This window comes from Callionymus lyra, chromosome 4, assembly GCF_982586985.1.
Source record: "Callionymus lyra chromosome 4, fCalLyr1.hap1.1, whole genome shotgun sequence".
Taxonomy (NCBI): domain Eukaryota; kingdom Metazoa; phylum Chordata; class Actinopteri; order Syngnathiformes; family Callionymidae; genus Callionymus; species Callionymus lyra.
The window spans coordinates 32,959,722-32,984,440 of NC_141821.1; the positions used below are offsets into that span (position 1 = coordinate 32,959,722).

Genomic DNA, 24,719 nt, shown 5'->3' on the forward strand with positions numbered 1-24,719 from the left:
TGCTCTCATAATCGTCAAATAATTAATAATAATGTCAAGACATCAACATAAAAAAATGACCACTTTTTGCTACCAGATTTATTTTCTATTTGCCGTTTATTTGATTAAGAAAAAAAAACGTTTTTATCATGTTTGCAAAAGCAGATGATTTATTACTCATTCATGAAATTAAGCTGTTTAATCAACAGCAATTTTCTTTCAATTGAACATGAGGTATTGAAATGAATCTAATGTGTTACAAACATTTATAAATTATAAAAAAAAGAAGGTATTAATAAGCAGCGATTGTTGCACCACAATTAAATAAATGTTTTTATAAAGCTAATTTGAAACAACATTTTTACATCTTCGTGAGTCGAAGCGTGTTGAGTCGGACTGGCAGGATTGTGGAGCCTGAAGCATACTGGATCTCCCTGAGGACGCCGGTCCATTTCTTCTCCTCCTCACTGTACCTGAGGTCATCCAAAGATAAAAACCACTTGTGTAAACTTTGCGACCCCATTTTGACAAGAATATGTGAAACCTGCTGAAACATCTTCAGATTCAGAGAATAAATCTTGATGATCTTTGCTATGAAACCTCAAATGTGATGCTGCTGCTGACCCACCTCCAGATGTCGTTCATCTCTTTGGGAACCATGTCCTCGCTGTTCTCTAAAGGCATCATGGCAAATCCTCCGACTGCGAACAGCGTTCCAGCCAGAGACACCAGGTTCATGGAGCTGCGCTCCTGCGGATACACTCCGAAGTCAGACCACCTGGAAATACAATACAATATTATTTATTGTGATCGACAAAGTGACTTCGGAGAGTAGAAGTTGGGTTTTGTAAATCCACAAGAAGACAGTTGACATAGTTATCTTCATGCAAAGAAGGATAGACTGGACCTGGACCTGCATCTTATCTGGAAATGGTTTCCGTTGTTACTAAAGTTATTTTCCCAATATACATAGAAAAGTATTTGTTTCTTTTGGCTTCATATCCCATCAAAAAAGTCCACTTTGGATCATACTTGGCTCAATATGTCGTCTGGTTTAAGGACATTTAACTCACTTGTCGGCGCTGATGTCATAAACCTCGACCGAGTCTGTCAGTCCGTTGTCCGTCACCCCTGCTGCCACGTAGATCTTGTCCTGGTGAACCGCGGCACCGAACAATGAGCGAGCGGTCTTCATGGGCGCCAGCTCCTTCCAGTCGAATCTCTTGGCGTCGAAGGCGCACACGCTCCGCAGACACGTTCTAGAAACACAACGGTAAGTAAACACAATCCTTGACTTGAACAGCGTATTCTTACTTGTTTTCTCCTTTTCCTCCGATCACGTAGATGACATCGTTGTGTGTTACCGTCGCGTGTCCATAGACCAGGTAAGGCACCGGTTCTGACTCGCCCCATTTAAACGATCTGAGAACCACAAGAATATTACCATCGTCTTCTACATCTGAGCTGCTGAACCAGTTAGTCCTACTGTCGGTCGTAGATCGACACTGTGTCCAGAGTTTTCTCCTTCTCCTTCAGCTCCTTTCCACCCAACACGAAGATGGCGTTCTCGGCCTCAGCCATTCCGAACAGGAAGCGAGGTGACGGGAGGGGAGGCATCGCCAGCCAGTCGGAGCTCACCGGGTCGTACTGGAGGGAAAAACCAAGTCATGGACTTTCTTAAAAAAACAAGTTTTTTAAGTTGCATATCGAACATGTTCCTCAACGGTAGCACGATCAACCAAGTACGTGACTTCTCATTCAGAAGCTACTGAACATCTTTACGATCTACCAGGTATTTCAGGGACGCAGGCTGAGGGACCCCCCTATACGTGATCAATTTGAAGTCATCAGTGGACCTCGTACCTGCAAGAAGTAAGAGCAGAGAGGGTCCTCCTTGTTCTGCTCGTCGAAGAATAGTCCTCCTGCCACGAAGACCTGGTTCTCCTTGGTGACCAGGCTCACATGGTTTTTAGGGATCTGCGTGGACAGGGAGGCCAGGAAGCAGTCGTTCCCCGTCGGGTCGTAGGCCACGGCTCCGGAGTCGTTGATCATCAAGATCAGGTCCCTCATGAACATCCCGAACCTCAAGTTATCGTTGAGGATTCCTGGGAGAAGCGCTTCCTCTTCGTCCGTCTCTCCCTCGTCGTCTTTCTCTGCGTTGCTTTCCTTCTTCTTGCTCTTCTTAACGTCTGGCATCTTCCCTGCTTGAGCGTCTCGGATCAGCTGGAGCTTCTCCTGCAGCTCGGGGTTGGAGGCGATGAGCTTGTTGGTCTCCACTCTCTCCCTCAGGTACTCCCCGCTGACCAGACGCAGACGGACACAGTCCAGCAGACCCGTCAGCTCCTGCTCCCTCTTCTCCTGGTCCTGGTACACCCAGCGCATCAGGGCCTCGAACACGGCCTCCTCCGTTTCCACGTTCAGGTTGTCGTTGGCTAAGATGGCGGCCAGCTCGCTGGGAAGCAGCTGGAGAAACTCCTCGTCTCTAGAAATGAGCTGGAAACGCTCGCAGGCATAGTTTCGGGCAGAAACGGCTAATCGCGGGCAGTCGAGCATCAGGCCCAGTCTGAAGATGGCGAGACAGTTACTGAGGCTCAGACGCTTCTGGAGAAAAGAGACGCAGACCGTGAAGATGGAGGGAATCTGGTACAGGTTAGCCACGGCAAAAATGTCCTGGACGTTCTGCTCCGTCACGTTGATTGTAGAAGTGTACAGGTATTTGAGGATCAGTCCGATGACGCCCGGCTCCACGTCCTCCAGCACGATCTCCTTCTTCTTGCTCTCGTCCAGGTCCGACAGGAATATGGAGCGGAAGTAGGAGCTGCAGGCGCACAGGACCAGCCGGTGACAGGGGAACTCCTTGTCTTTGATCTTCAGCACACAGTCCACCAGCTTGTCGTTCTCCAGCAGGTCGTACAGGCCGTCCTGGAGCAGCGTCTGCTGGTACATCCTGGGCTCGTCGGCCGGGTTCAGAGGCTGGGCCATGGTTCCTGGCTCGTGGAGATCTTCAAGCACCCTTCCTGAGGTTACAGATCTTACTCGAATGGATCCTTTAGTTCCGGGTGTCTGATCAACTCAGACTGAAAAGCTGCTGAACCCTCGGGCAGCCTCCTCCGCAGCTGTCTGGACCCTTCAACCGGGCTCCAGCTGGCCGGGTATTTATAGTCTGGATGGTTGCTGCGGCGCTTTGGGCTTCATTCTGGAACATGAAATCCAGGATCCGTTTTCAATCCACCCACTTGGGGACAGCTGACACAATGCAACATGGGACATAAACCAGCACTGAGTCACAGGCCTAAAGTTCACTGTGATGCATCACAAAATCCCTTTTCCCGTTCAATGACATTCACTCTATCTATGATCAATTCTGTCATCTCACGTCACTCATTCTATTTACATAGTATTTCTGGCAAACTTTGTTTCTAGTAATTATATAATTTATTCAACATTAACTAAGTGGAGATTTTCTGTATTTTCATTTTTCATATATTTGTAAAATATTAAGTGTGTCCGACTGGTGTTAAAGTCTTGTGACTTCCAAACTGTCAACAGAATACTTTAAAAATAATGAATGACCTCTCAGTGATGGATTTAAAGGGAGGGCAACACTGTCTAGGGAAGTGAAAACAAGAGTGGGACATGACAATTAAAATATGAACTCATTTGATGACATTTAGGAGTGAGGGGGTTACAGAATATTGTCTAATTTGTTCAAATTTAAATATTCCAAATTCAAGAAAATTTATTGTGCATGACTTCTGTTTTTAAAGTCTTATGAAGATTGATTTTTATTTTTTTTTAAATAGAAAAGTTATCAGGTTTTGTTTCTGATTCTCTTGTAGGTACCGTCTGGCCAAGAACTAAGTTCCTGGGTCAGTTATTCATCCTGGTTTAATCCCAGCTATCCAGGAGGGACGTGGACAATATGATGTTTGTATCATGCAGGTGGTGAGACGGTTGTGTTGAAGAAGGAGTCAAATGTATTTTGTTCACATCTTTATTGTTGGGATTCATTTTTTTTTATTTACAGTTGACTTGAACAAACCCTCCAGCGTCACATGATAATACTGACTCGCTGAGGATGGATCGGCTCAGAGTATTTTCTACTCCGATTTCTCCTTGTTAGGATCGACGAGCGGCTGTTCTGAGGCCGGCGTGCTGGTGGTCACGGTGGCGGTCACTGTGGTGGTCTGAGGGGGGATGGGATCAGGGTCGTCGATGAGGGCTTGTCTTCTCTCTCTCTCTTTGATGACTTGAACGAGGCAGTAGGTGACGAACATCACGATGATGGTGGTTATCGGGAAACCTGTGATCAGACAAAAGATGTAAACCTCGAGAGCCACTTGTCTTCCAGAAGGTTCCCCGCCACGGTGGGGCCAGAGGACGCAGGAGTACCTTTCAGGAGCAGTCGTTTGACCACCAGCTTGGCGAAGTCCAGACTGTTGAGGGCCAGGATGTTGTACAGCACAATAGTCCAGAAGTTGAAGGTGTTGAAAACTGCTCTGACACGACGACAAGCTGCTTCTGACATCGTAGCCTGGAAACAGATTGTTCACCGCAATGGTGGTCGTGAACAATTATTGCTTCTTTTTTTTTTTATTTGAGTTGTTACCTCTGTCAAATGTTGATAATGGTACCATCAAATTTACTTTTTTGTTTTCCAAAATAACCTTATATCACCATCTTAATTCACTTTACTTTTCAATGTACTCAAACAATTGATGGAACTTTTACTAATAAAATAAATCACATATAACAGAATATTTATTGCCAGTGTTGTTGTTAAACACATTTGTATTTTTTTGTACTTTCATTACAGATGAAATAACTAAATAAAAAGAGATCGATGAAATACAATGGCATAAAAATAATGAATACAAAATAAATTATATTCAATTCAATGTAATATATGTTGAAAGATACAGTAAAAATGTACTCTCTTTTTTATGGGGGGAAAGAGATGAGATGAAATGTAAAAAAAAAAAAAAGAGTGTAACCTCATCAATAATGAAAATGTAGATTATTATTTCATTTTTATTTTATTTTATTATTTTAAAAGTTGTTGTTTATGTATTTCCCATCAATGGTGGGAGTGTTAGAAATACATTAAATTACAGTGTATAAATTATAAATAAATTATATTTAATGTTTTTTTAAATGTTCTCAAACTATTCTTTCCACTTACTGTGTGTTATAAACATATCTCTACTGCCACCCACTGTCTGCACTCTATTAACGATATTTCAAAAGCTTAAAAATGTTTTCAATTGCAGTGATAAATGTAACCAATAATATTTTTTAATGTGCCTTGTAATGAAGAGTTTTTCCGGCGACAATTAACAGGAAAAAGCGCCACTTAATGTCCCAAATCTGTCATTAGACCTTCTCACTCTGTGGACTCACCTCGATGGAAACAAAAGGCTCCATGGAGAAGAACTGGGCCAACCACAACTCAAAGTTAAGTCCGAAGCAGTTGAAGAAGGCCCAGATCAGCACCACCTGACAAGGTCCCAGCCACAATATTGTGACCCCAAAAGTGCAGAGCGTGGCCACCAACTCTTCCAGCACGTTCTTGTGCGTGCCGCCCAGGGGGTCGTAGACGTACCTGAGCAGAGGAGGCATCAGGACTGGGATCACAGAGATGGATCTGACATACTCACTTGCACAGCCAGTCGTTGATCCCTCTGTCAAAATGTCTGCAGGAGAACAAGAGACATCATTCAGGGTCCACGGCGCCCGAGTGTATTCGCCTGACTTACGTCTCAGAAAACATGTAGAGCATGGTGATACACTTTGGGGGCTTAGGTGGGTCCAGGTGGTCCAGCTTGGACACTGTGTTGATGATTCCAAACATGACGGCGGCCTTGACCCAGTCGTAGACCAAGTTGAAGTACGCCAGGCCCACTGCACGACACACATTCATTGAAACCATTCTTGGTGTCATGCTTACAAGCTCAGGCTAGGATTGATCATTCAAGAGTAACAGTTTAAGTACAAGAGGCTAACAAAGAGTCTTTTTAGGGAAACTGGACTCACTGACCCACGGCCCAGTCCGACACGTGCCTGAGCAGCTTCAGGTCATTGGGGATGGTGAGGATGTACATGAAGTGGAACAGGACGTCCACCACAAGGATGACTCCCACGTACATGAGAGCCTGCAGGTTGATGTTCCATAACTCGCCCTCTTTCCGGTTCAGATCAGTCCTGTTGGCCTGCAGGGGGCAGCAGATCCACGTTATACGTTCATGAAGCTACTGGCTCAGTAACTAAAACAATCAAATACATAGCATATATTTAAGATGAAAAAACTTGGTTTAGTTGTGTGTTTATAAAACAATTTTAAAGCTAAATAACCTTTAAAAAAAACTGAAAAGATATGGTTGGAGGAAGAAAGTAATTAAGTTCGACTATGGTTTGGGTCTTAAAATTAACAAGAATCTGAAATTATGGAAATCGTACTTTCCTTTGTCTGAAAATATTGTACACATTTGATTTTAATTGGAACTTTTTGAATTAATGCCATTCTTACCAATGGCAAAGCAGAGGTAAATGAGGAATTCTCCCTTAATCAGTATGCAATAGATATACTTATTTCAGAATGTGACATGTTTTCATGTGTGTGTAAATATTCATTAATATGTCAATTAATTAAATACACAATGAAATATCTTTACATCTGTTTCTTCAATAAATTAAGGTTATTAAAAGCATTGTACTGTAAAAAACAATGGGTCTCATTCATGAAGGAAAAGCAGAAAACATTGTAAAAAACATTTATCAATATTTGAGTAGCTCCGACCTTGTGTTAGAAACTGAGAAAATCTAAACCTGTTTCTAAACAACAATGTGTAAAGTTTGTGTAAATTCAAGAAAGTGCTAAAATAATGTTTGTCTCTAATGGAAATTAAACATCAATTTGTTTTGTCACGTGAACAATAAGAGGAGGCCTTCGAAAAACATAAATAAAAATAAAATATATCAGATTTAGTTAAATTAGTTGAAACTAGCAGTTTTAAGATTGTGTTGTCTCTGGGTGAATGTGAACATTGACCTTGACCCAGAATATATCACACGTTCTTTCTACATGATGAATGTTTATAAAATAATAATGAAAAATAATATGGGCTCATAATAGGCTTAAATAACAAACTATGTAAACAATATTCAGGTATATTTCCTGACAGAGAGGTCTCCTCCATAATGTGATGTTCTTGTCAACAGGTGATATTTTGGCCTGTGAGATCACTCCTCCTGTGACTGAAGAAAATATAATATTTATTTTTAACTTGTCTCTCGTGTTTCTAAACTCCACTTAAAATAATTTGATCTTTGCTTCAGAAAAGTTTGTTTCTCTCCGTTTGTGGTGTGACTGACAGGTGGACAGGATCATCTTCACCTCCAATAATTATACTAGTGACCTTTGACCTTGAGCTGGTCGCACTTTTGCTTCATCAAATACAATTTTTTAGTGTTCCGCCTGGTTCATGAATCATGAGTTGGAGACTTTATGTGAGAATCTGCGCTGGGATTTACTCGTGCTTCATGAACAAGATCCATTGTGTTTATATTGTGTCAAAATATTCACGTTGTGATGCTCCTATTTTCACGGCTCCTTCTTACATCACTGATCTGATCCAGCCTTACACCCCAGCTCGGGCTCTGAGGTCAGCGGATCAGAATTTACTGATGGTTCAGGACCAGAGGAGAGAAATCCTTCCAGGCTGTTGCTCCTAAGCTTTGAAACGATCTTCCTCTCTCTCTGTGTTTGATGATCTACTGACTCCTTCAAAAAACATCTCAAGACACTTTTATTCGTGCAGGCTTTTCCTTGATTATCTGAGACTCCTGTTGTGTTATCAGTTTTATCTTGACCTTTAAAGTTTATACTTTATTGAATATTGTTTTGATTGTTTAAGGGCTTTGTGACCCTGGTCTGGAAAAGCGCTATACAAATAAAAATGAGTTGCTTATTACTTACTCCTAATGTTCCAACAGCAAAAGTCAACACATGTTCATTTGTAATTGACTCTCGTGCAAATATATGAATTCTTTATGTACATTGAAACATATATTTGTGTCTTGTGATGGACTCACTTGCACATAGAACTTGTCAAAAGTCATGATGGGACCGAAGTAGAAGAACGGAAGGTAGAAGTTGTACTTGAGCAGCTCCAGGATGCTGTAGTTTCCCTCCTTCTTCTCGCAGTTCTCCAGAGCAAAGCTCATGCAGCGCATGATTGTGAATCCACAACCTCCATAGAAGAGCACGTGACGCAGCTCGAAGTCTCCCTGAACGAAGCTTTCCTGGAAGAACATGGATCAGAGTCTTTCTTCTGCTTCCTGCCGTGCTCTCCTCCTGCTCCTCACCTGCCAGGACACGAAGGGCTCACACTTGAAGGTGGCCAGCGTGCAGAGACCAGTGACCACACAGAGCCAGCGGATCTTCACCAGGGAGATGCTGTACAGCAGGATGCAGTGAGACAGGATGAGAGTGACGTAGGTCCAGCCCATGCTGGTCCACACCGCCAGGAACCCGTACACCATGTGGACCACAGACCTGTACTGCAGGTGAGGACACGGGAGAGAACTGAGCTACAATTTGATTTTATGTTGATCAAAAGATGAAGAAGAAGAAGTTCTAAATTATTCTGATGAAAGACAATCAAAAGTTTCACTTCTTGATAATCTTAATGATCTTGATAAAGCTACACAAGATCTGACTGGTGTATTTGACCACTTTTAAATATTAAATGTTGAATTTCCCACCTACTTAATAACAAATAAAAATGTAATATTAAGTGCAGAAATATCATGTTAAAATGTTTTGTTTTATTTGTTGTTTTGTTCAGTAAAATGTTGAACGAATTATACAATTATTGTATATATACTATAAATCATATTCACACTGTGCTCGCTCACCTGTGGAGCCAGCATGGAGCTGACTTTGGCGAACAGCACATGACCAGACAGAGCAAACAGGATGTGATCTCTGTAGGTTGAAAACCACATAATCCACTCCAGGTCTGCCGTGTCCTGATCAACACAGAGAGACAAGTTTGTGTTTATTATACAACAGGTTTTTTTTGTTTTAATGTTGCTTCTCTCACCATTCTCCTCCCAAAATAGTACCATCCTGGCGTCACGCTGGTTTTGAAGGTCTTTCTGTTGATGCTGGCTGCAAAAAGATTTGGACTTAATGGATGATGACTTATTTTTCAAACTCCTGAAACTCTACTATTGTTAACTGCTGTTTATTTTTACACACACCCCCTTTGTTTGTCCTTGAGACGAAATCTGAAACTGTTTTTAGGGGCTCAGCCTCGCCCCTGACCTCTGCTGTTGTGTGACATTATTGCTGACACCTGACCTGCATTTCTCCAGATCCTCGCCCTCTCAACGCTTTGTCACTGCAGCAGGGTTCATGCATTTTAAATAAGCAAGTCACAATCTGCATGTTGTTCCTTTATTTTTATTGAGAGTATATTTATTCCTTATATTCGATTCTAACCCTGTGTGTCATTTAATATGACATTTAATATTTAATATGATGGGCCAAATGTTTCCTGAAAGTCGCCTAGTGTGGACGACTGGATGGTTGTTCATAATGAAAGGGATCATTTACTAACATACCAGTGTTTAAGATAAGATAAGGAACAGATAATATAAATGTTAACAGTTATCCAGAGACTCCAATGAGAGTAAAAGTCATGTTAAAGTAAGGGGATTTGATGGGAGTGTTTGGTGAAGGAGGACAAACACGTTGATCTGTAAAATGGATTGAGACTGAAAATACAATATAACAATCAGACTTCAACCTCCTTTTACAGACAGTTTGGTAAATACACTTTTTTTTGGCCCTTGACCTTGACAATTAAAAGATATTGTCCTCTGACTGTTGGTGATTTAGTTTGACTCAACTGTTGTATAGTATCCAAAAGTTGTAAAATGATCAATCATTATTTTGAGGGTTTCATTTCAGAATCCTCTACAGGACTTTTTTTAAATGTTGAATATTTCGTTATTGTACCTTTAATGTCAGGTTGGATTACATTAATATTTTAAATGAAGACAAAATGAATTATTGTCCATTAAAAACTTTCATTTTAAATATTTACATTTTACCTTGATGTTAGTTTCAGTTTTTTAAATATCTGATTACAGTTTACTATTCTAGATATAAAGGGCAAGAATGTTAAAATCCAAGGGATAACATATTTGGCTTTTGAAGAAGGTTATGTAAAGAATTTTTTTTTATTTGGGAGTTAAACTTCCACACAACTTCCTGCCATTTTTACAAAGAGAGACAAAGCTAAAGCAAGATGAAGAAAGTTGGCTATGATGATGAGTGTGAACCTTAGTTAGCAAAAACATCCTAAATCTGTTCTTTAAAGGGCAACTAATATGAAAACCCAACTCTCCTGTTCACATGTTTCAAATGCTGAAGTCTTCCATGTTTTGAACTTATTACTTTATAAAGTTCTTCCCCGTCTGAATTCTCAGCGAACAAGAGGTTACAAGAGCTAGGTCAATTACAGCGTAATAATGGCTTCACTCCTCCTCCAGCCAGCTGTAATCGCACCCACTTTGTTTATACAATGCATACCTTGGAGATGGACACTTCTGGGATTTGATGAAATGCAGTGATTAACCCTTATGCTGGACCAAGCAGAGTGGGTGTGGTTATGGTTAACACAATTTCATCTCCAGGAAAACTAAGTGTTTTCAGTGGGCGGGGCTTAAGCACATTTTTCTAATGTAAATATTTCAATGAAAAGGGAGTTTTGTACAAACAGACACATACTGATGACAATAGAGTCCAAGATCTATATAAGACACATTTAAATCTAAATGTTAGTTTCCCTTTAAGATAAATTGAATGATGGGACATTGTGGATAAGGTAATTTACGTTATGACCGGTGCTGCAGGAGAGGGAAGAGTTATGTCATCCATAATTGAATCCATCCATTTAATGAAAAATATTAAATATTAAAATATATAAATGAATAAAAACCTCCATATGGTTTTTAATTAAAGTGTAATTGTGTAAGTGCTTGATGGAAGTCAACACCCATAATGTTTCCACACTAGATGGAATATTTCAGTCAAAGTTGTCCTGGTCACGTCTGTTGCAGTTAAATTCAGTTTGACTATGTTAAATAGTCAATGTTTGTTGTTTGAATGACTGATCATTGGAACAACAACACCTTCTTCAAATGGACATATTGCAAAAATGTCTTCAAAAAACCTTCAAATCTTCTAAACATTGTGTAGCTCATCCAGTGGAATACTGTTTACTATTTCTCTCATTGAATAATTCATTGTATTAATATCTGTATTAAACACAAAACTGGTTTGCTGTAAGTAACAGGTTTGAAAAATATAAACTCAATCATAAAAGTCTAAAACAAAGATAAAAATAAACAGAACAGGTATTATCCCAAAACTCTCCTGGTGGTGTGTGTCTGCAAGTGTGTAGATGTGTGTGTCATGGTTCATACTCACAACTGGACACCTGGAAGATCCAGCTGCTGGCCCAGAACACTGCCAGACACAGCACCGTGTTGTAAAAGTAGATCTCGTATCTGGGAAGAGCCGATTTGATCCCCATGATGGCTGAGTCTGGAAGATCTTTGCAGAATCCTGGACACACACACACAAATACACACCTTTTATTGACACTACATGAAGAAACTCTGGTTCCACCTCCAGGATTTCACATTGAGCCGCCCCAGTTCAACAAACATGCTGGTTGACTGGTCTACGCTGCCACGAGTGTTCTGTTGGCAACACAACATTCTCCTGCGTCTACACCAACGTTTTGTTCACAATTAATGTTTCTACTCGTGTTAGGCTGCAATGCACTTTGATGACTGTAGGTGGAGCTAGAGGAATCTTCTCACTAGAGAGCACATAATCCACTGCACCATCAGGAGGTTTAACTTTCCATTTATTACATTTGTATACATGTTGGTCCATCTGGGACATCAATGTAAGTCTACATGCTGAAACTGCAGGCAAGCATGTGACCTAAGGCTCTTTCCTTATTGGTTCCTGCCTGCTTTCTCTGGTTACCGCAAACCTGTCTTTCCCTCCACAGCCTTTGCTACATTGCACTTTATCAAGCTAATTTTTGAAAGGTTTTCTGTTGTTTTTTCCCTTCATTTATCCAAGAGGTTCAAAAGCGAGTCAACTGGACTGTGTAAAGTTCTAGGAATACGTTTCTTCTTTCATTCAAGAAGCTTCTTCAGTTCCTGGAACTGAATGGCTTCTGTACCTCTTGGATAACCATGACCTGGATGAATGAGAACCTTCAAGGACAATTTGCATTAACTGTTGGGGCTCATGGGACACACACTGATTAATTGTTAATCATTTATGTTTATCCAGTCGTTCTGCAAGAAAAGATAATGAAAGAAAATAGAGAGATAAAGAGGAAATTTCACTGCGAAGATCTTGATATTCAAAATAAGCCTGAAAACCTGAAGAATAAACTTTTGGATTGTTGACTGTGTGACTGTTTGTGGAGCCTTTGAGCAAGGGTTTAAGTGCTTAAGTACTATCTGTGTGACAGCTTGTGTGATAGCTCCAGGATGCTTCAGATTTATAAATGTTCTCCTTAAATGGAGATTGTATTGGGAAATTTAGTCTTGATCACTCTTGATCATAACTTTCACTCACACCTTTTGTGGACGAGTGAAGATGTTTCACTCGATTTAATGGATTTAATTCCTTTTCCGTTTTTAAAGTCGCCACCTACAGTCCCTTTGTGCTTATTTGCATTTGACTAAGAGCTATAATTCAAATGCTAAAAAAGTATTTCATTGCGTAGATCATTTAGTGAAGTTATATTGCTATGAGCTGCTTGTCAGAGGTCTTCACTCTCTGGGAGCTTCTAATACTGTCACATTTTCCGCAGACCGAAGACCGGAATAAAATCTTCTTACCTGGAGAGTCTTGATCATGTCATCTGCACAGACTTATTGTGATTTTTCCCAGTCAATCAAATATTTTGTGTCTTATTGTTACTATGGTGATTTGATTCTTCACTGAGCACCATCAGAGAACATGATAACGTGCAAACATTTGCAACTAACTTTTCTCGTCCATCACATCAACGGCTCTGAGCAGCAGCTGCCGGATGAACAAGAGAAGGTGCAACGCTGCTATTTCAGTATCAGAATGTCATTTGTTTCAGCTGCAACTAAAAACAGTTCGCTGGTCTTTTCTGTCGGGTCACCAAACTGTCCACCTCCTCTATTTGTGTCACTGGATGACTCTGACACAAGCTCCAGAGTTTTAAAGTTTCCTCTCACGATGATGTGTCCTGAGCTGACATTAGTGTTTCAATGAACAAGTATTAAGACCTTTTAAAGGCTACTTTATATGACAGTGGAGCTTGAATGACTTGCTCAATCGCAGTAGAATAACACATTAACGCATCTTTTATCAAAACTGCCCAGATCAGAGCTAGCGAGGACAAATAAGCAGTAACATAAATACCACCTCAGGACTCAGAGAAGCTGAAGTTCGTCATGTTTGATTTGTTGCCCTTGAGTGTGTTATTGTCAGTGTGTGCTTAATGTCATGTGTTATGTTCTGAAATATACATCACGCTGTTGTAGTGCTAGTAATTTGAGCTTTTCCCCAAAAACATTTTAAGCAACTTAAAAAGTTTTGATTTTTCTTCAAGATTATTTAGCATTTTGTGTTTAATTGATTCATCTGAATTACAGAAGGTTTTGAATGTGTATTAGCGCTACTGCTCACCCACCTAGCTTGTTCAGAATTAGCACAAAACAAACATTTTATTTTTGTTTAATAAGGAAATGACTAAAATGCCTTGAACTAAATGTATGGTGGTGTATTGGTTAAACCACAATCTGAGCTAGTTTATTTTTGAATTGTGAATTGAGCTGTAGCGGTATGCAGTGTCTCGTGCTTCACTAGCACTTTTTTTATTTAGTCGTAGACAGGTTTTTGTTAAATATATATTTGGATGATTTGACCTTCAAGGGACGATACAGGTTATAATGACAGAATGAAAACTACGATCAGTGTTGTGTCGACCAAGATAAATGTATTGATCACCTTTGTGAGAACTGATCGCGTTGATTGACTCTGTCCGAGGTAATGAGATGATTACTCTTGTACTGTGTGTCGAGAACCTCACTCCAAGACTCATCCGATCATCATCAAATGCTTCTTTATTTTGACATTTTTGGTCATTTTAGAGAAATCTAGACCTAACAACACCATTAAAACATCTGTGACACATTTTTCTTCCAGAAATGTAACAATATAAAACTTCATAAAAATACAACAATCGTCATCATGAAGTGTGTTAGTGTGAGCTCACCAGTGTCGCCGTCAGGATCAAAGCGAAAATAGTTCGACATTGACTTCCTCATTCTCCATCGTCACAGTTTGTAAATCAGGTTCCACAACAATTGACTTCTTTAATTATGTGGTGGCTAAACAACTAAAAGTTAAATCACTGCGGGTGACACTTAACATCCACACACACATCAAAAATACAATCCAACTTATACATGCAATCATTTGACATTTGACCAGCTCAGTGTTTACTGTCTTAATATTTGTTTTAAATAACTTCACGATCATTAGCTTACTTTTGTTTAATTGTGTTTTTTTTAATCTAAAAACAGAAGAACAAGAAGTAGCAGAAATCGTAAGATTGATATAATATATATAAGGAGTAACTCTTGAGTGAGTGAGTTGATGTCTGTTGATGTTGAAGGACAAACATGAAGACTCGACGAGTGAGGAACAAATCTGGGCTGATTAGAGGTGAAGATGTCAACAAGCTACAGCTGAACCATTTTCTTTTGCCTGGACAACCTCTTCAGTTCATTTTATTCAAAAGCCTGACTTTAAACACCGGACATGAGTCAGTTGTTGAGAGTTCAGTTCAATGTCAGTAGCCGTGCGCTCGAGTGTGTCCTCTGCTACACCTGTTGTCTCACTGACCTTTAAAGTGGCGGCTGAAGGTCCCGAGTTTTCCCAAGGAAGATGTTTTTTAAAAGTCTTTGTTCAAAGGGATAAGTGGGTGAGGATAGAAAGAGAATGAAATATCAGCAGCTCATCTACAGCGGGCCGCCTCTGACTCCCAGAGAGGGAGCTGCCAGCGGTTAAAGGTGACCTGATGTATTTATACTTTGACCGGACCCACATGGGGGCGGAACTGAGGGGTGCAGGACGAGAGAAAACTTTACATCCAGACTCACTTCAACATACTGGAGGGACAAGTGTGTATCTTTATCCCTTTACTATTCTTTTATCAATAGCATTATCTCACCTGGACAGACTTCAACCTTAACAACTCAGGGGAGCTGATCCTCATCTTTCACACTCGGCTGTGAAGCTTAGAGAGCTTGAAAAAACATCATTTTCTGGCTGTGACTTTAAAATGGTCCAATATTTAATTTCAGAATAACAAAATGTTTGTTGATAATGACAGGTTCAGGTGTGTGGGAGTTCAACCTACAACTAATCTTGTGTATAACGAATGCCTTTTGAACTTCTTTATCCAGCAAGTTAAAGAAGAAACACAGTTAAAGTGGACTATGATTGTGTAAAGCACTCAGAGAGTGCAGACCTCCCCCAAACTGCTCATGTACGCCTTGGTACGTTTTCGTTTTCCACATGCGTTTATTTTATCTGTGTAATTGATCTAAATAATTTCAGAAAATGAAATAGTGTTGATGAGAAGTAATGAGCCACACAACTAAGTTAGCAACCGTCACATAACCTCCTTGGCAGAGGTAACAATATATGTTTAAGTGATTTTACAAACATCATTTTTGATTTTTTTTTTTTATACCTTCCGTCAACATATTAATAATCTTTAGACTCAAACAACTTGATATGAGTCCAACGTTGATATTTAAAAACACACATATTTTCTTCCAACCTGCCGTCCGTTTCTTTGATGAGGTTTTTGCAAGGATATTTAAGGCCTGTAGGTGGCAGTATAGTTCATATGTTACATCTAGCAAGAAAGTTGTAACATACTTTTTTGTTTTTGTTTTTGTTCTCGAATGAATAATCGTAGTCATAGTCCAAACTCGCAAGCTTCAAATTGTTCGAGCACTGTTTTTTATGAAAAATCAAACAACTTAATCTAAAAGGAATTTAAAACTAGATATGTTGAAGTGTTTAAAAATCGAACAACTACTCCCAGCAGCAGTTACTGTGTGTGTCGACTGCACAATAGTCTTTTTAATATTACAGATAGTCTCACGTAGCTATTTTCCATCTCGCCAAATCTGTTTTGGGAGGGTCTAAGCCTGTGACAAGTTTGAACTGCAGCCAAGAGCTCGAGCTTGACATTCAGCAGCGACACAATCACTGCTGCTGAACAGCTGACAGAGACAGCAGAATGAGAGGTTTACCTCCACATGACAAACAGTTTTGGGTGGATGTCAGGGGACACAGGAAAGACACAGACTCTCTCTTCATTTTTAATTCAAAGCTGGTGTGAGGAACACTGCAGGTCGTGAAGTATAAATGAAATACTACAAAATACTAAAATAAAGGACATGATTGTCAAGCGCAGGTCAGTCTCCCTTTTGATAAATGTGTACGTGAGGAGTGCAGGAGAACATGCTGGACACATGAGTTACTCCTTCTTGCTGGTCTCCTGTCCTTCAAAGATGGGGTACTTGCTCTCGGCCTCGGCCCAGGTCATGCTCCCGTTGGAGAGGTCAAGAACCAGCCGTGGTAGCTCAGCGATCTGCAAACATGTTTGAAAGAGTCAGTAAAAGACAGTTGCTAATGACTACATTAAAAACTACAGACAATAACCTTTCACTAAAGACCTCACGGGACTATGCTAGCTTGGCTTGAGAGAAACAGCATCGCTGATAAAACTACAGACACGTTCATTTATTTTTGCAGATATTTTTAAATTTTATCAAATTTAAATTTGATTTGACCATTTCTTGTATTGTTTTATTTTTATTGTATTTAATTGTTATGGCATTTAAATTGTTGATCAATTATTTTTACTATCATACTTGTGATATTCCTCCAGTGATTGTGTGTTTGCTGTACCTCCACTCTGATCTGCCTCATGGAGTCTCGGTCTCGCAGCGTTGCCGTGTGAGGAAGCTTGTTCACGGTGTCGAAGTCGATGGTGGTGCCCAGCAGCACCCCGATCTCATCCGCTCTGGCGTAGCGCCTCCCGATGGACCCTGCGGAGTCGTCCACCTTGTGGGACACGCCGAGCTTGGTCAACTCGTCGGCTGAGACGAGACAATGGTGGACAATTGTAGATTAATCACATTCATTTCTGTTTCAACTGTTTTAACTCACTCCCAGTGGAGGCAAGACTAAAATATTTGATTCATCTCTTTTAACAATATCAGCAGATAAGAGCTACACTTTTGCATTGCATTATGGGACAAACACTCCAAATACTGAACACACTCAAAAGACAAACTCCTGTGCTGTGTCTCAAATCGCATACTTGCGTACTCAAAGTTAGTATTTTTAGTGCATAAGTGCGTCTCAACTCTTAGTACGCCAATTTAGTGTGCATAGCGCACTAAATTGGCGTACTAAAACTAAAACTAAAACGCCCACAAAACTGAGTATGGTTCGATGGACACCATCTACCCTAAACAGCTCCATCTTAGTGACGTTGTAAACGGAAGTTACGTCATATATATATATATATATATATATATATATATATATATATATGCATATATATTCATATACTTACAGGTGCATTTTCAGCAGCAGTAGAAGGATGACACGTCTTCGGTGGTGATACCAGTTTAAATATCTCGCGAATATAATTCCGGTTAGTGCGTATTATAGTGTTTGATTTGAGACATACTATCTGTGGAGAATTTCGTACTAGTTAGTATGTACACTATCCTGATGCATACTAACTTCTAGTATACTAAGAGAAGTATGCGATTTGAGACACAGCACTCCTGTAGAATCACATGACTTCAACATGAAGTCACGATAGATAGATTGTATAATTAAAGTTAAATATTAAAAAACATGATTTCAATGTTGGCGACTGAACCACGACACTCACACAGCTGCTGGACGAACGGCATGAACTCCTGGTCGCGGCTCAGAGGCAGGATGCAGCACTTGTAGGGAGCCACTGAAGCTGGGAAGCTGAAATACTGTGAAGTGACCAGACATGTTTAAAAACACCACGTCTGGAGATTCATGAAAAAGACAAACTCGTGTCTTCTCACCGTTCTCTGTTCGTCGCCCGGGCGAGTGTGGAACGTGTGCTCGAAGATGGAGTACATGATCCTGCCGATGCCGAAGGACGGCTCCACCACGTTGGGAACGATCTCCTCCACTGAGGACGCAGAGTTTTAGCTCAACATCATGTCCACCACCAGTGGTTAGGTTTCTCACCGTGGATGGTCTTCTGGAACCTCTTCACACTGACCATGTCTTTGGTCAGCTTGAACTTCTTCTTATCCACCTCCACGCTGAACTCTCTGCAGGCACAACGCATCACTCAACATTCTGTTTCGCTCTCCAGTAATTCATGTCGTAGGTTGAAAAAAAGAAACATCTTACTCCTTTGCATTCAGGAGCTTCTCATGCTCCGAGATGAAGCACTCGTCACACCTCTCCAGGAACTCCAACACAAGCTTGGCATCCTTCTTGTACGCCATTCCGATGGCTGCTTTGTTGCCCTCAAACTTGACAACATTGACAACTTTGTGAGAAGAAGTTAAGGAGGAAACAGGATTTGGATCAGATCCACAGGTGCAAATGAATAATTGTATATATAGTCGGTGAATAATCTATGACACAACAACATCACTCCATAATTCCTGAGAGTGAAGATTCTAGTTCATATAAATTATTCCAATTCTAAATAAACAGTTCCCAGTAAATCCTTGCAGTGATGACATCATGCCACTTGATGGCAGTGTTGCACCTTTAGCAGGACAACAGTTAACAACTATTCAATTAATTCAGAAATATCTATGAAATAAATCTTGAAAAAGAAATGAATTTAATTATGGGATATCACAGAGACTATAGATGAGCATTTATTTGCTCATTTAAGTAATACATTGGACAACATTGGTGAGCCGGGCTATTTTTTTGTTCAATCTTTGTATCAAAATAAAAGGATATTGGTTCCTTCAGAGGCTTCTCAGCCACCAGGGAGACCCCTGTGACTCTGGAGTGACACGTCAGGTCGTAACAGGCGCGGTCAGCACAGCCGACGAGCTCAATCCAGCCCTGGAAAAAAAGGTATGAAAGAGTCAGAACCTGTTCCTCAGTGGCTCCAGGTCTCATGTGTCAGACGCACATAAGAGGTGAGCGACTCGGCGTCCCAGCAGTCGCAGGCGTAGTGAGCCATCTCGTTCTCCATGTGCTGACGGAAGCGGACTTTGTCTCTGGACAGACCCACTTTCAGCAGATACACGTAGATCTTCCCTATGAAGTAACCCAGCACTGAGTTGTTGATGATTCCCTGCAAATCACAAAAATACACAATTAGTAAACTATTTTTTAACACTGAAGCACTTTCACAAAATATTCACTCATTTTATGACTGAAGGTTTTCTTGTTTGTTTCTTGTTTAAGTATAATTGCTTACAATTCACTGGCTATTACAAAGACACTTTTTTTTTAATTGACATTACAGACAGGAAGTGATATTTAACAAACCCTTGTGGGAGCCAGGATCTCAAGCAGGCAAGTTTCAACACAGTTTTATTCAGATTTGTTTTGCTTTCTTTCATAGTTAGAGTCTGTAAAAACTGGGAGGAGATGTAACAACACAATCTATAACATAGAGTTGAGGACATTTTAAACTGATAGATGCTAGCTTAGCTAATCGATTGCAATTCTAGCTGCAGCCACTTTGATGTTTCAGTTTCAGTTTATGAAAGGACAATGTGCAGTTACATTAAAAAGACGAACTTTACCACCATGTACCATGTTTGACATTTGGACCATTAGAATATAAATCTGTAATTAGGAATCAAACCTTTAATGTTGTAATGATTCTGTGTCAGGAAAACATTGTTTTAAATTCAGAAGTTATGTTTCAAATAGAGTGCAACTAGTACGTGGGTCACAGTGAAAATGAAAATATTGATGGGGATTCATGTTTAAGGAAGGAATATATGATTATTTGTATATTAACGAAAACATGACCTGGTCTAGATTGAATGGAAAGTTACATTTTCAAGAATGAGCCGACACATTCTGCACCAGAACGTAGTCAATATATATTTACCTTCTCCACAGCGTCTCCCAGCCTTGTGACTTGTGCCGACTGCCCACTGGTCTGAGCCTTTGAGGAGAACAGGAGGATCTGCAGGTCAGCCAGAAGGTGGAACTTGGGATGGACCTTTTCGTTGGGATCTACAAAGTACTCGATCTCGGCCATGGTGAACTCCCTGCAGGGTCAGTGAGACTGTCAGTATTTTAGCGGCTTCACATCTTCGAGGGTTCAGAGTTACCGAACACGGATGAGTCCGGAGCGAGGAGAGATTTCATTCCTGAAGGAGTTTCCGATCTGAGCGGCACCGAAGGGAAGCCTTCCCTGGTTGAACTCCAGCAGACGCTTGAAGTTGAGGAACATTCCCTGAGCAGTTTCCGGCCTCAAATAGCTGCAGCGTTACAACAGTTTATTAATGATCATCCAACATTAGAGCAGGTGTTTCAGTAATGTAGCCCTGCTGGACTGACCCGGGAGTGTTCCCTCCTGGACCGATAGATGTCTGGAACATCAGGTTGAAGGACGTGGGAGGCGTGAGGTCATTTCCTGTGGATGGAGATTTAACGTTGTACTTCACAAACAGATCGCCCAACTCCTTCTGGGTATAGTTGTCCATCTGTAGGAGAAGAAGAGCCGAGAGTTCCACGAGCACCCAGACTGGAGCGATGAAACCCACCTGAGTGATCACGTCCTCCATCTCTGCTGCCTTCTCCGGTGAGCAGTCCTTCTCAGACATCAGCTTCTTCAGGTTGTCTGAAGAGACAACAACGTGGTCATCGCTTTTACTTGTTTCCTACAGAGTTGTGTTTTTAACAAGAAAACAACAAACACATCATTGTGTGGAAGCTTGGTCCCTGAAGGCATCAGCTGATCGTCACCCGGACTTCACGCTGACTCCAGCTAGAGCGACTACTATTTGTCCACACAACGGCGACTGGATCGTTATTTACACTGTTCATTTGATGTTATCCTGATGCATCTACGTTTTAAACAAGATTCTGGGCTGAAACTTTTCATAAACATGACAGGAGAAGAGTTACCAACACAAAACCATCATATAAAGTCAGCTCTGTGTGGTAGTTTTCTTCTGTCATACTTTCACTCATGTATAAACTAGTTCTGGTGGAATACAAGCTATTTTGTCCTGGAGCAGTTTTCCAAGACCAGCGCAGAACCACCTGAGAAACCAGTTCTCCTTTGATCCACCCTTGCTCGCTTAAATAACTCCCTTTCTTAAACACAACACAATACAAAATTTTCTCTCTTTGACTGCATCTTCTGCAGCAGTGGTGAGTGGAGTCCTGTTCCTGTCTATTGCGAGGCAAAACCACAACCTGTTCTTTCCACATCTTCACTTCAAACAGCATCACAGATGATGCACTTCCACACTAGCTGACTGAAACATAAGTAAAAACTACTGCTGAAGCTAATGTTTCGCAGCAGGTTTCCTACTTTTCAGGAGGTGATCCGCACGGAAGCAGTCGCCAGTTTGTGAATCTTTCACCATGTAGTCGGCAAATTTATCCACATGACCGGACGTCCTGCAAAAGACAAAGAAGTTTTTAAAAAATATGCACAATGTAAAAGATGAGTTATGTTATAGCACATACTTTATTGAATTTGTTTATACAAGTTAAATAATTTGTATTGTTTTTATACTAAAACACTTGATGAAAGTCTTAATGTGGTAATTAAATATTTCATTAAGCCATTCACACTTATATTACAGGTGCATTAAATTATGTTATCTTTAATATGACAGCAATGGTTTGTCAAGTTTCTGTCCAGTCATTTCTACTCCATAAATCATTTACTAATTCTTATTTAAACACTTTTTAATATCACTGAATGCACTTCGTTATACGCGTTCATAATTATTTTGTCGAATATTATTTACCTTTAGGTTCAAGTAAGTAAAAGCCATGTATGTAAGTAAGTAAGTAGGTAATTTTTATTTGTATAGCGCTTTTCCAGACCAGGGTCACAAAGCGCTTAAACAATCAAAACAATATTCAATAAAATATATACTTTAAAGGTCAAGATAAAACTGTGTATTTTACATGAGCCAGAGGAAATTCCTAGAAGTTTGAGTTCAGTTTTGGAAGCTTGTGCCAGCCTGTCTGTCTCGTAGAAAAATATTGTTTAAATTTAAGAATATCATTAAAAAAAATCAATAAAAATCATTCAGAAAATGTAGTGGGACAGGGGAACAGATCTATTTTGATAGTGTTCTGGTCCACCATCTGGATCCAGAAATCTTTTAAAGGAGTTGTCAAGTTTAAAATTGCTGCAGTGCCGTGTTGCGTTCAGGACACTCATCAAACAAACAAATGAATGTGAATGTGAATGTGTTGTGGGATGAGCTGCTTGGCAGAGGTCTGCGCCCTCGGAGTGCTCTCACAGACATCTACTGCGACTCTTACTTGAGGACGGGCTCCGGGGTCAACATGGTGCAGTCGATCTCCAGGACCTGCTCCTCCTGGATGAAGAGTTTCCTCCAATCCTGCAGGATGTTGCACTTCACGGCGCAGCCCACCGGGCCGAAGTCGTACAGCCCGCTGACCCCTGACCCCACGGCGAGACGTTCGGTCAACACACTCGCAACACCTTCACCTTCAACCTTCACTCACCTCCATAGATGGCGAAGGATTGACAGTAGAAGAACTTCCTTTTCAGGGTGTCCTCCAGCTTGACCCGGTCCACCGTGTCCTCTTTAGCCTGCATGCTGAGCTCCTGAGAAGCACCTCCGTGATGTTAGGTCCCGACAGAGAGCGCCAGAACTTTCCATTTGACCACACACCTTTGCCTCCAGAATCTTCTTCCGGGCTTTCAGCTCAGCGATGGCTTTTCCCAGCTCCCCCTCTGAGGCTCCCTGAGCCTTCAGCTGATCCACGAGATCTCCCTGGAAACACACAAACACTCGCGTCACACCTCTGAGACCAAACACATGAGCTCATTGTCCTGGGTCTCCAGTCAACTTGAAAGTGAAACTAAACTTTCCTTCCTTTCACTTTCAACATTACTTATTGTTTTAAAACCCTTTATGGTCACTTTCTTTGGTTTCCTCATTTTCAAATGAAAGTCATTCGCACTACAGAATATCGTTTTAGTGAGGAGGATTTGAGGGGGAGCAAGTGGAAGTGAGGAGGAGGAAACATTCGTCTGGAGATGGGATGCTGCGTGGCGAGGATGACGCCCTTCACGCGCACGAGAAGCTGTGGAAAACTCTCACTCCAGTGACACAAAGTGAGTTTTAAGCTGTTAGAATTTGACGAAATGATCGAGAGAAGTGTCTAAATCGTTTTTTTAAATCTTTCAGGAAGTCTTATTCGGTTGACCGTGTCCGCAGGTGACTCACCTGTGTCCTCACCGCCTCCCTCAGAGGAGCCAGAGCTGCTTCCATGATGACGCGTGTGACTCCTGCAGGACCAGAACCTCAGAGAAGAACCCACTCCTGTCGATGCAGCTGCGCTACTGCTGCCTGTGGAACCGCTGCTCCTCCAGAAGAGACGAGGCTCTGGGAGGAGCAGAGGAGGAGCAGAGGAGGAGTTTCTTCACTTCAGGAAATAGTGTAAGTTAGACCTTCGTGTTGCATCATCCACCAGAGTCACATCTGGACACATCTGCAGCAGGTCTGTGCTCCACAGTGGGTCACAGTCAGAATAAACTTTAGCAACAAGATCTTTGTTGCATGATAAACAGTCACAACACAAAATAAGCAAAAACAAATCAAAAAGGGGGTCAAAGCAAAGCTATAAACCATACTTGTCAACAGGAAATAAAACAGATCTTACTTTTGCTTCCTGTGTTTACCCTCGAAATGTAGAAATGAGCTCACATTTAAATATAACATTTATGATAGTTTACATTTTACATTAAAGTTGTGTTATTTGGAATGATATTTAATTGATTGATGTTTTTAAATTGATGGAACTCACTTGTTTGTTTTTTGAAAGGTCAAATTTGTATTTTCTTATTTCATAGAATTTATTTAAAAAAATATATATATATATCAAATAAGATAATGTGTATGGAGTTCGAAATATTAGTTCCAAGAGTTTAAAAGTGCATTTTTCTAAATTAAATATTTTAAAATCCGTCGCCTTTAAAATAAAATAAAAATAATAATAATAAAAAAGTCCCTCCCACCCAAAATAATAAAAATAATTTACCATCTATTATATATAGTTTAATAAAAAAGATTCAATATTTGATCTGTTAATAATCATCTTTTCATTTCCTCCTTGAAGTGCACATTTCATCTGCTCTTCTTTGTTGTAATTTAAATTCACAATTAATATTGTATTACATACATAATTTTAAACCAACTAATAAAGACTTTTGTTGGTCCAAATTAAATCACTTAATAGACCAGATTTTTAAAAAAGAATAAAAATTTAGGTGTTTTCTGTCTGAGTCATGAGGACAAATTGCAGTCCGAAAATAGATTATTGATTTAATCTCTGGACTAACGCCCATCCAACACTCTTTCAT

The 24,719-nt window shown here is 40.5% G+C and overlaps 3 protein-coding genes across 3 annotated transcripts; all 3 read right to left on the minus strand.

Moving 5' to 3' along the window:
- Nucleotides 1–88: 88 nt before the first annotated feature.
- klhl40b (kelch-like family member 40b) lies at nucleotides 89–3,233 on the minus strand. The gene is made up of 6 exons (XM_087789898.1): nucleotides 1,843–3,233; nucleotides 1,466–1,626; nucleotides 1,294–1,401; nucleotides 1,053–1,238; nucleotides 608–757; nucleotides 89–452 (listed from the first exon to the last, which is right to left on the minus strand). Exons 1-6 carry the CDS (start codon nucleotides 2,959–2,961, stop codon nucleotides 341–343), a joined length of 1,836 nt encoding a protein of 611 aa, XP_087646024.1. The 5' UTR covers nucleotides 2,962–3,233; the 3' UTR covers nucleotides 89–340.
- Nucleotides 3,234–3,862: 629 nt separating this feature from the next.
- On the minus strand, nucleotides 3,863–15,102 carry hhatlb (hedgehog acyltransferase like, b). The gene is made up of 12 exons (XM_087789899.1): nucleotides 14,966–15,102; nucleotides 11,480–11,617; nucleotides 9,084–9,151; nucleotides 8,896–9,009; nucleotides 8,344–8,538; nucleotides 8,071–8,280; nucleotides 6,017–6,188; nucleotides 5,736–5,880; nucleotides 5,637–5,672; nucleotides 5,380–5,581; nucleotides 4,372–4,513; nucleotides 3,863–4,282 (listed from the first exon to the last, which is right to left on the minus strand). The coding sequence occupies exons 2-12, from the start codon at nucleotides 11,583–11,585 to the stop codon at nucleotides 4,080–4,082; spliced, it is 1,593 nt and encodes a 530-aa protein (XP_087646025.1). The 5' UTR covers nucleotides 11,586–11,617; nucleotides 14,966–15,102; the 3' UTR covers nucleotides 3,863–4,079.
- A 1,343-nt stretch (nucleotides 15,103–16,445) lies between these two features.
- Nucleotides 16,446–23,742, minus strand: LOC148082662 (glycine--tRNA ligase-like). Its single transcript, XM_087789901.1, has 17 exons — nucleotides 23,584–23,742; nucleotides 23,026–23,127; nucleotides 22,856–22,958; nucleotides 22,649–22,790; nucleotides 21,678–21,766; nucleotides 20,902–20,978; nucleotides 20,696–20,841; nucleotides 20,467–20,616; nucleotides 20,241–20,403; nucleotides 19,305–19,469; nucleotides 19,126–19,234; nucleotides 18,557–18,701; nucleotides 18,389–18,474; nucleotides 18,220–18,329; nucleotides 18,051–18,144; nucleotides 17,051–17,241; nucleotides 16,446–16,730 (listed from the first exon to the last, which is right to left on the minus strand). The coding sequence occupies exons 1-17, from the start codon at nucleotides 23,626–23,628 to the stop codon at nucleotides 16,617–16,619; spliced, it is 2,031 nt and encodes a 676-aa protein (XP_087646027.1). The 5' UTR covers nucleotides 23,629–23,742; the 3' UTR covers nucleotides 16,446–16,616.
- Nucleotides 23,743–24,719: the final 977 nt, after the last annotated feature.

Excerpts from the sequence above, each read along its gene's own strand:
- klhl40b (XM_087789898.1), bottom strand. The coding sequence starts at position 2,961 with ATGGCCCAGCCTCTGAACCCGGCCGACGAGCCCAGGATGTACCAGCAG. Across the intron at positions 1,239-1,293 it reads GGAGGAAAAGGAGAAAACAA|AACGTGTCTGCGGAGCGTGT; the intron begins GTAAGAATACGC and ends TTGTGTTTCTAG. Across the intron at positions 453-607 it reads GAGATGAACGACATCTGGAG|GTACAGTGAGGAGGAGAAGA; the intron begins GTGGGTCAGCAG and ends GGATGACCTCAG.
- hhatlb (XM_087789899.1), bottom strand. The coding sequence starts at position 11,585 with ATGGGGATCAAATCGGCTCTTCCCAGATACGAGATCTACTTTTACAAC. Across the intron at positions 5,881-6,016 it reads CGTGTCGGACTGGGCCGTGG|TGGGCCTGGCGTACTTCAAC; the intron begins GTCAGTGAGTCC and ends TGTGTCGTGCAG. Across the intron at positions 4,283-4,371 it reads CAAACGACTGCTCCTGAAAG|GTTTCCCGATAACCACCATC; the intron begins GTACTCCTGCGT and ends GTCTGATCACAG.
- LOC148082662 (XM_087789901.1), bottom strand. The coding sequence starts at position 23,628 with ATGGAAGCAGCTCTGGCTCCTCTGAGGGAGGCGGTGAGGACACAG. Across the intron at positions 23,128-23,583 it reads GGGAGGCGGTGAGGACACAG|GGAGATCTCGTGGATCAGCT; the intron begins GTGAGTCACCTG and ends GTGTGTTTCCAG. Across the intron at positions 17,242-18,050 it reads GCCGTTCGTCCAGCAGCTGT|CCGACGAGTTGACCAAGCTC; the intron begins GTGAGTGTCGTG and ends GTCTCGTCTCAG.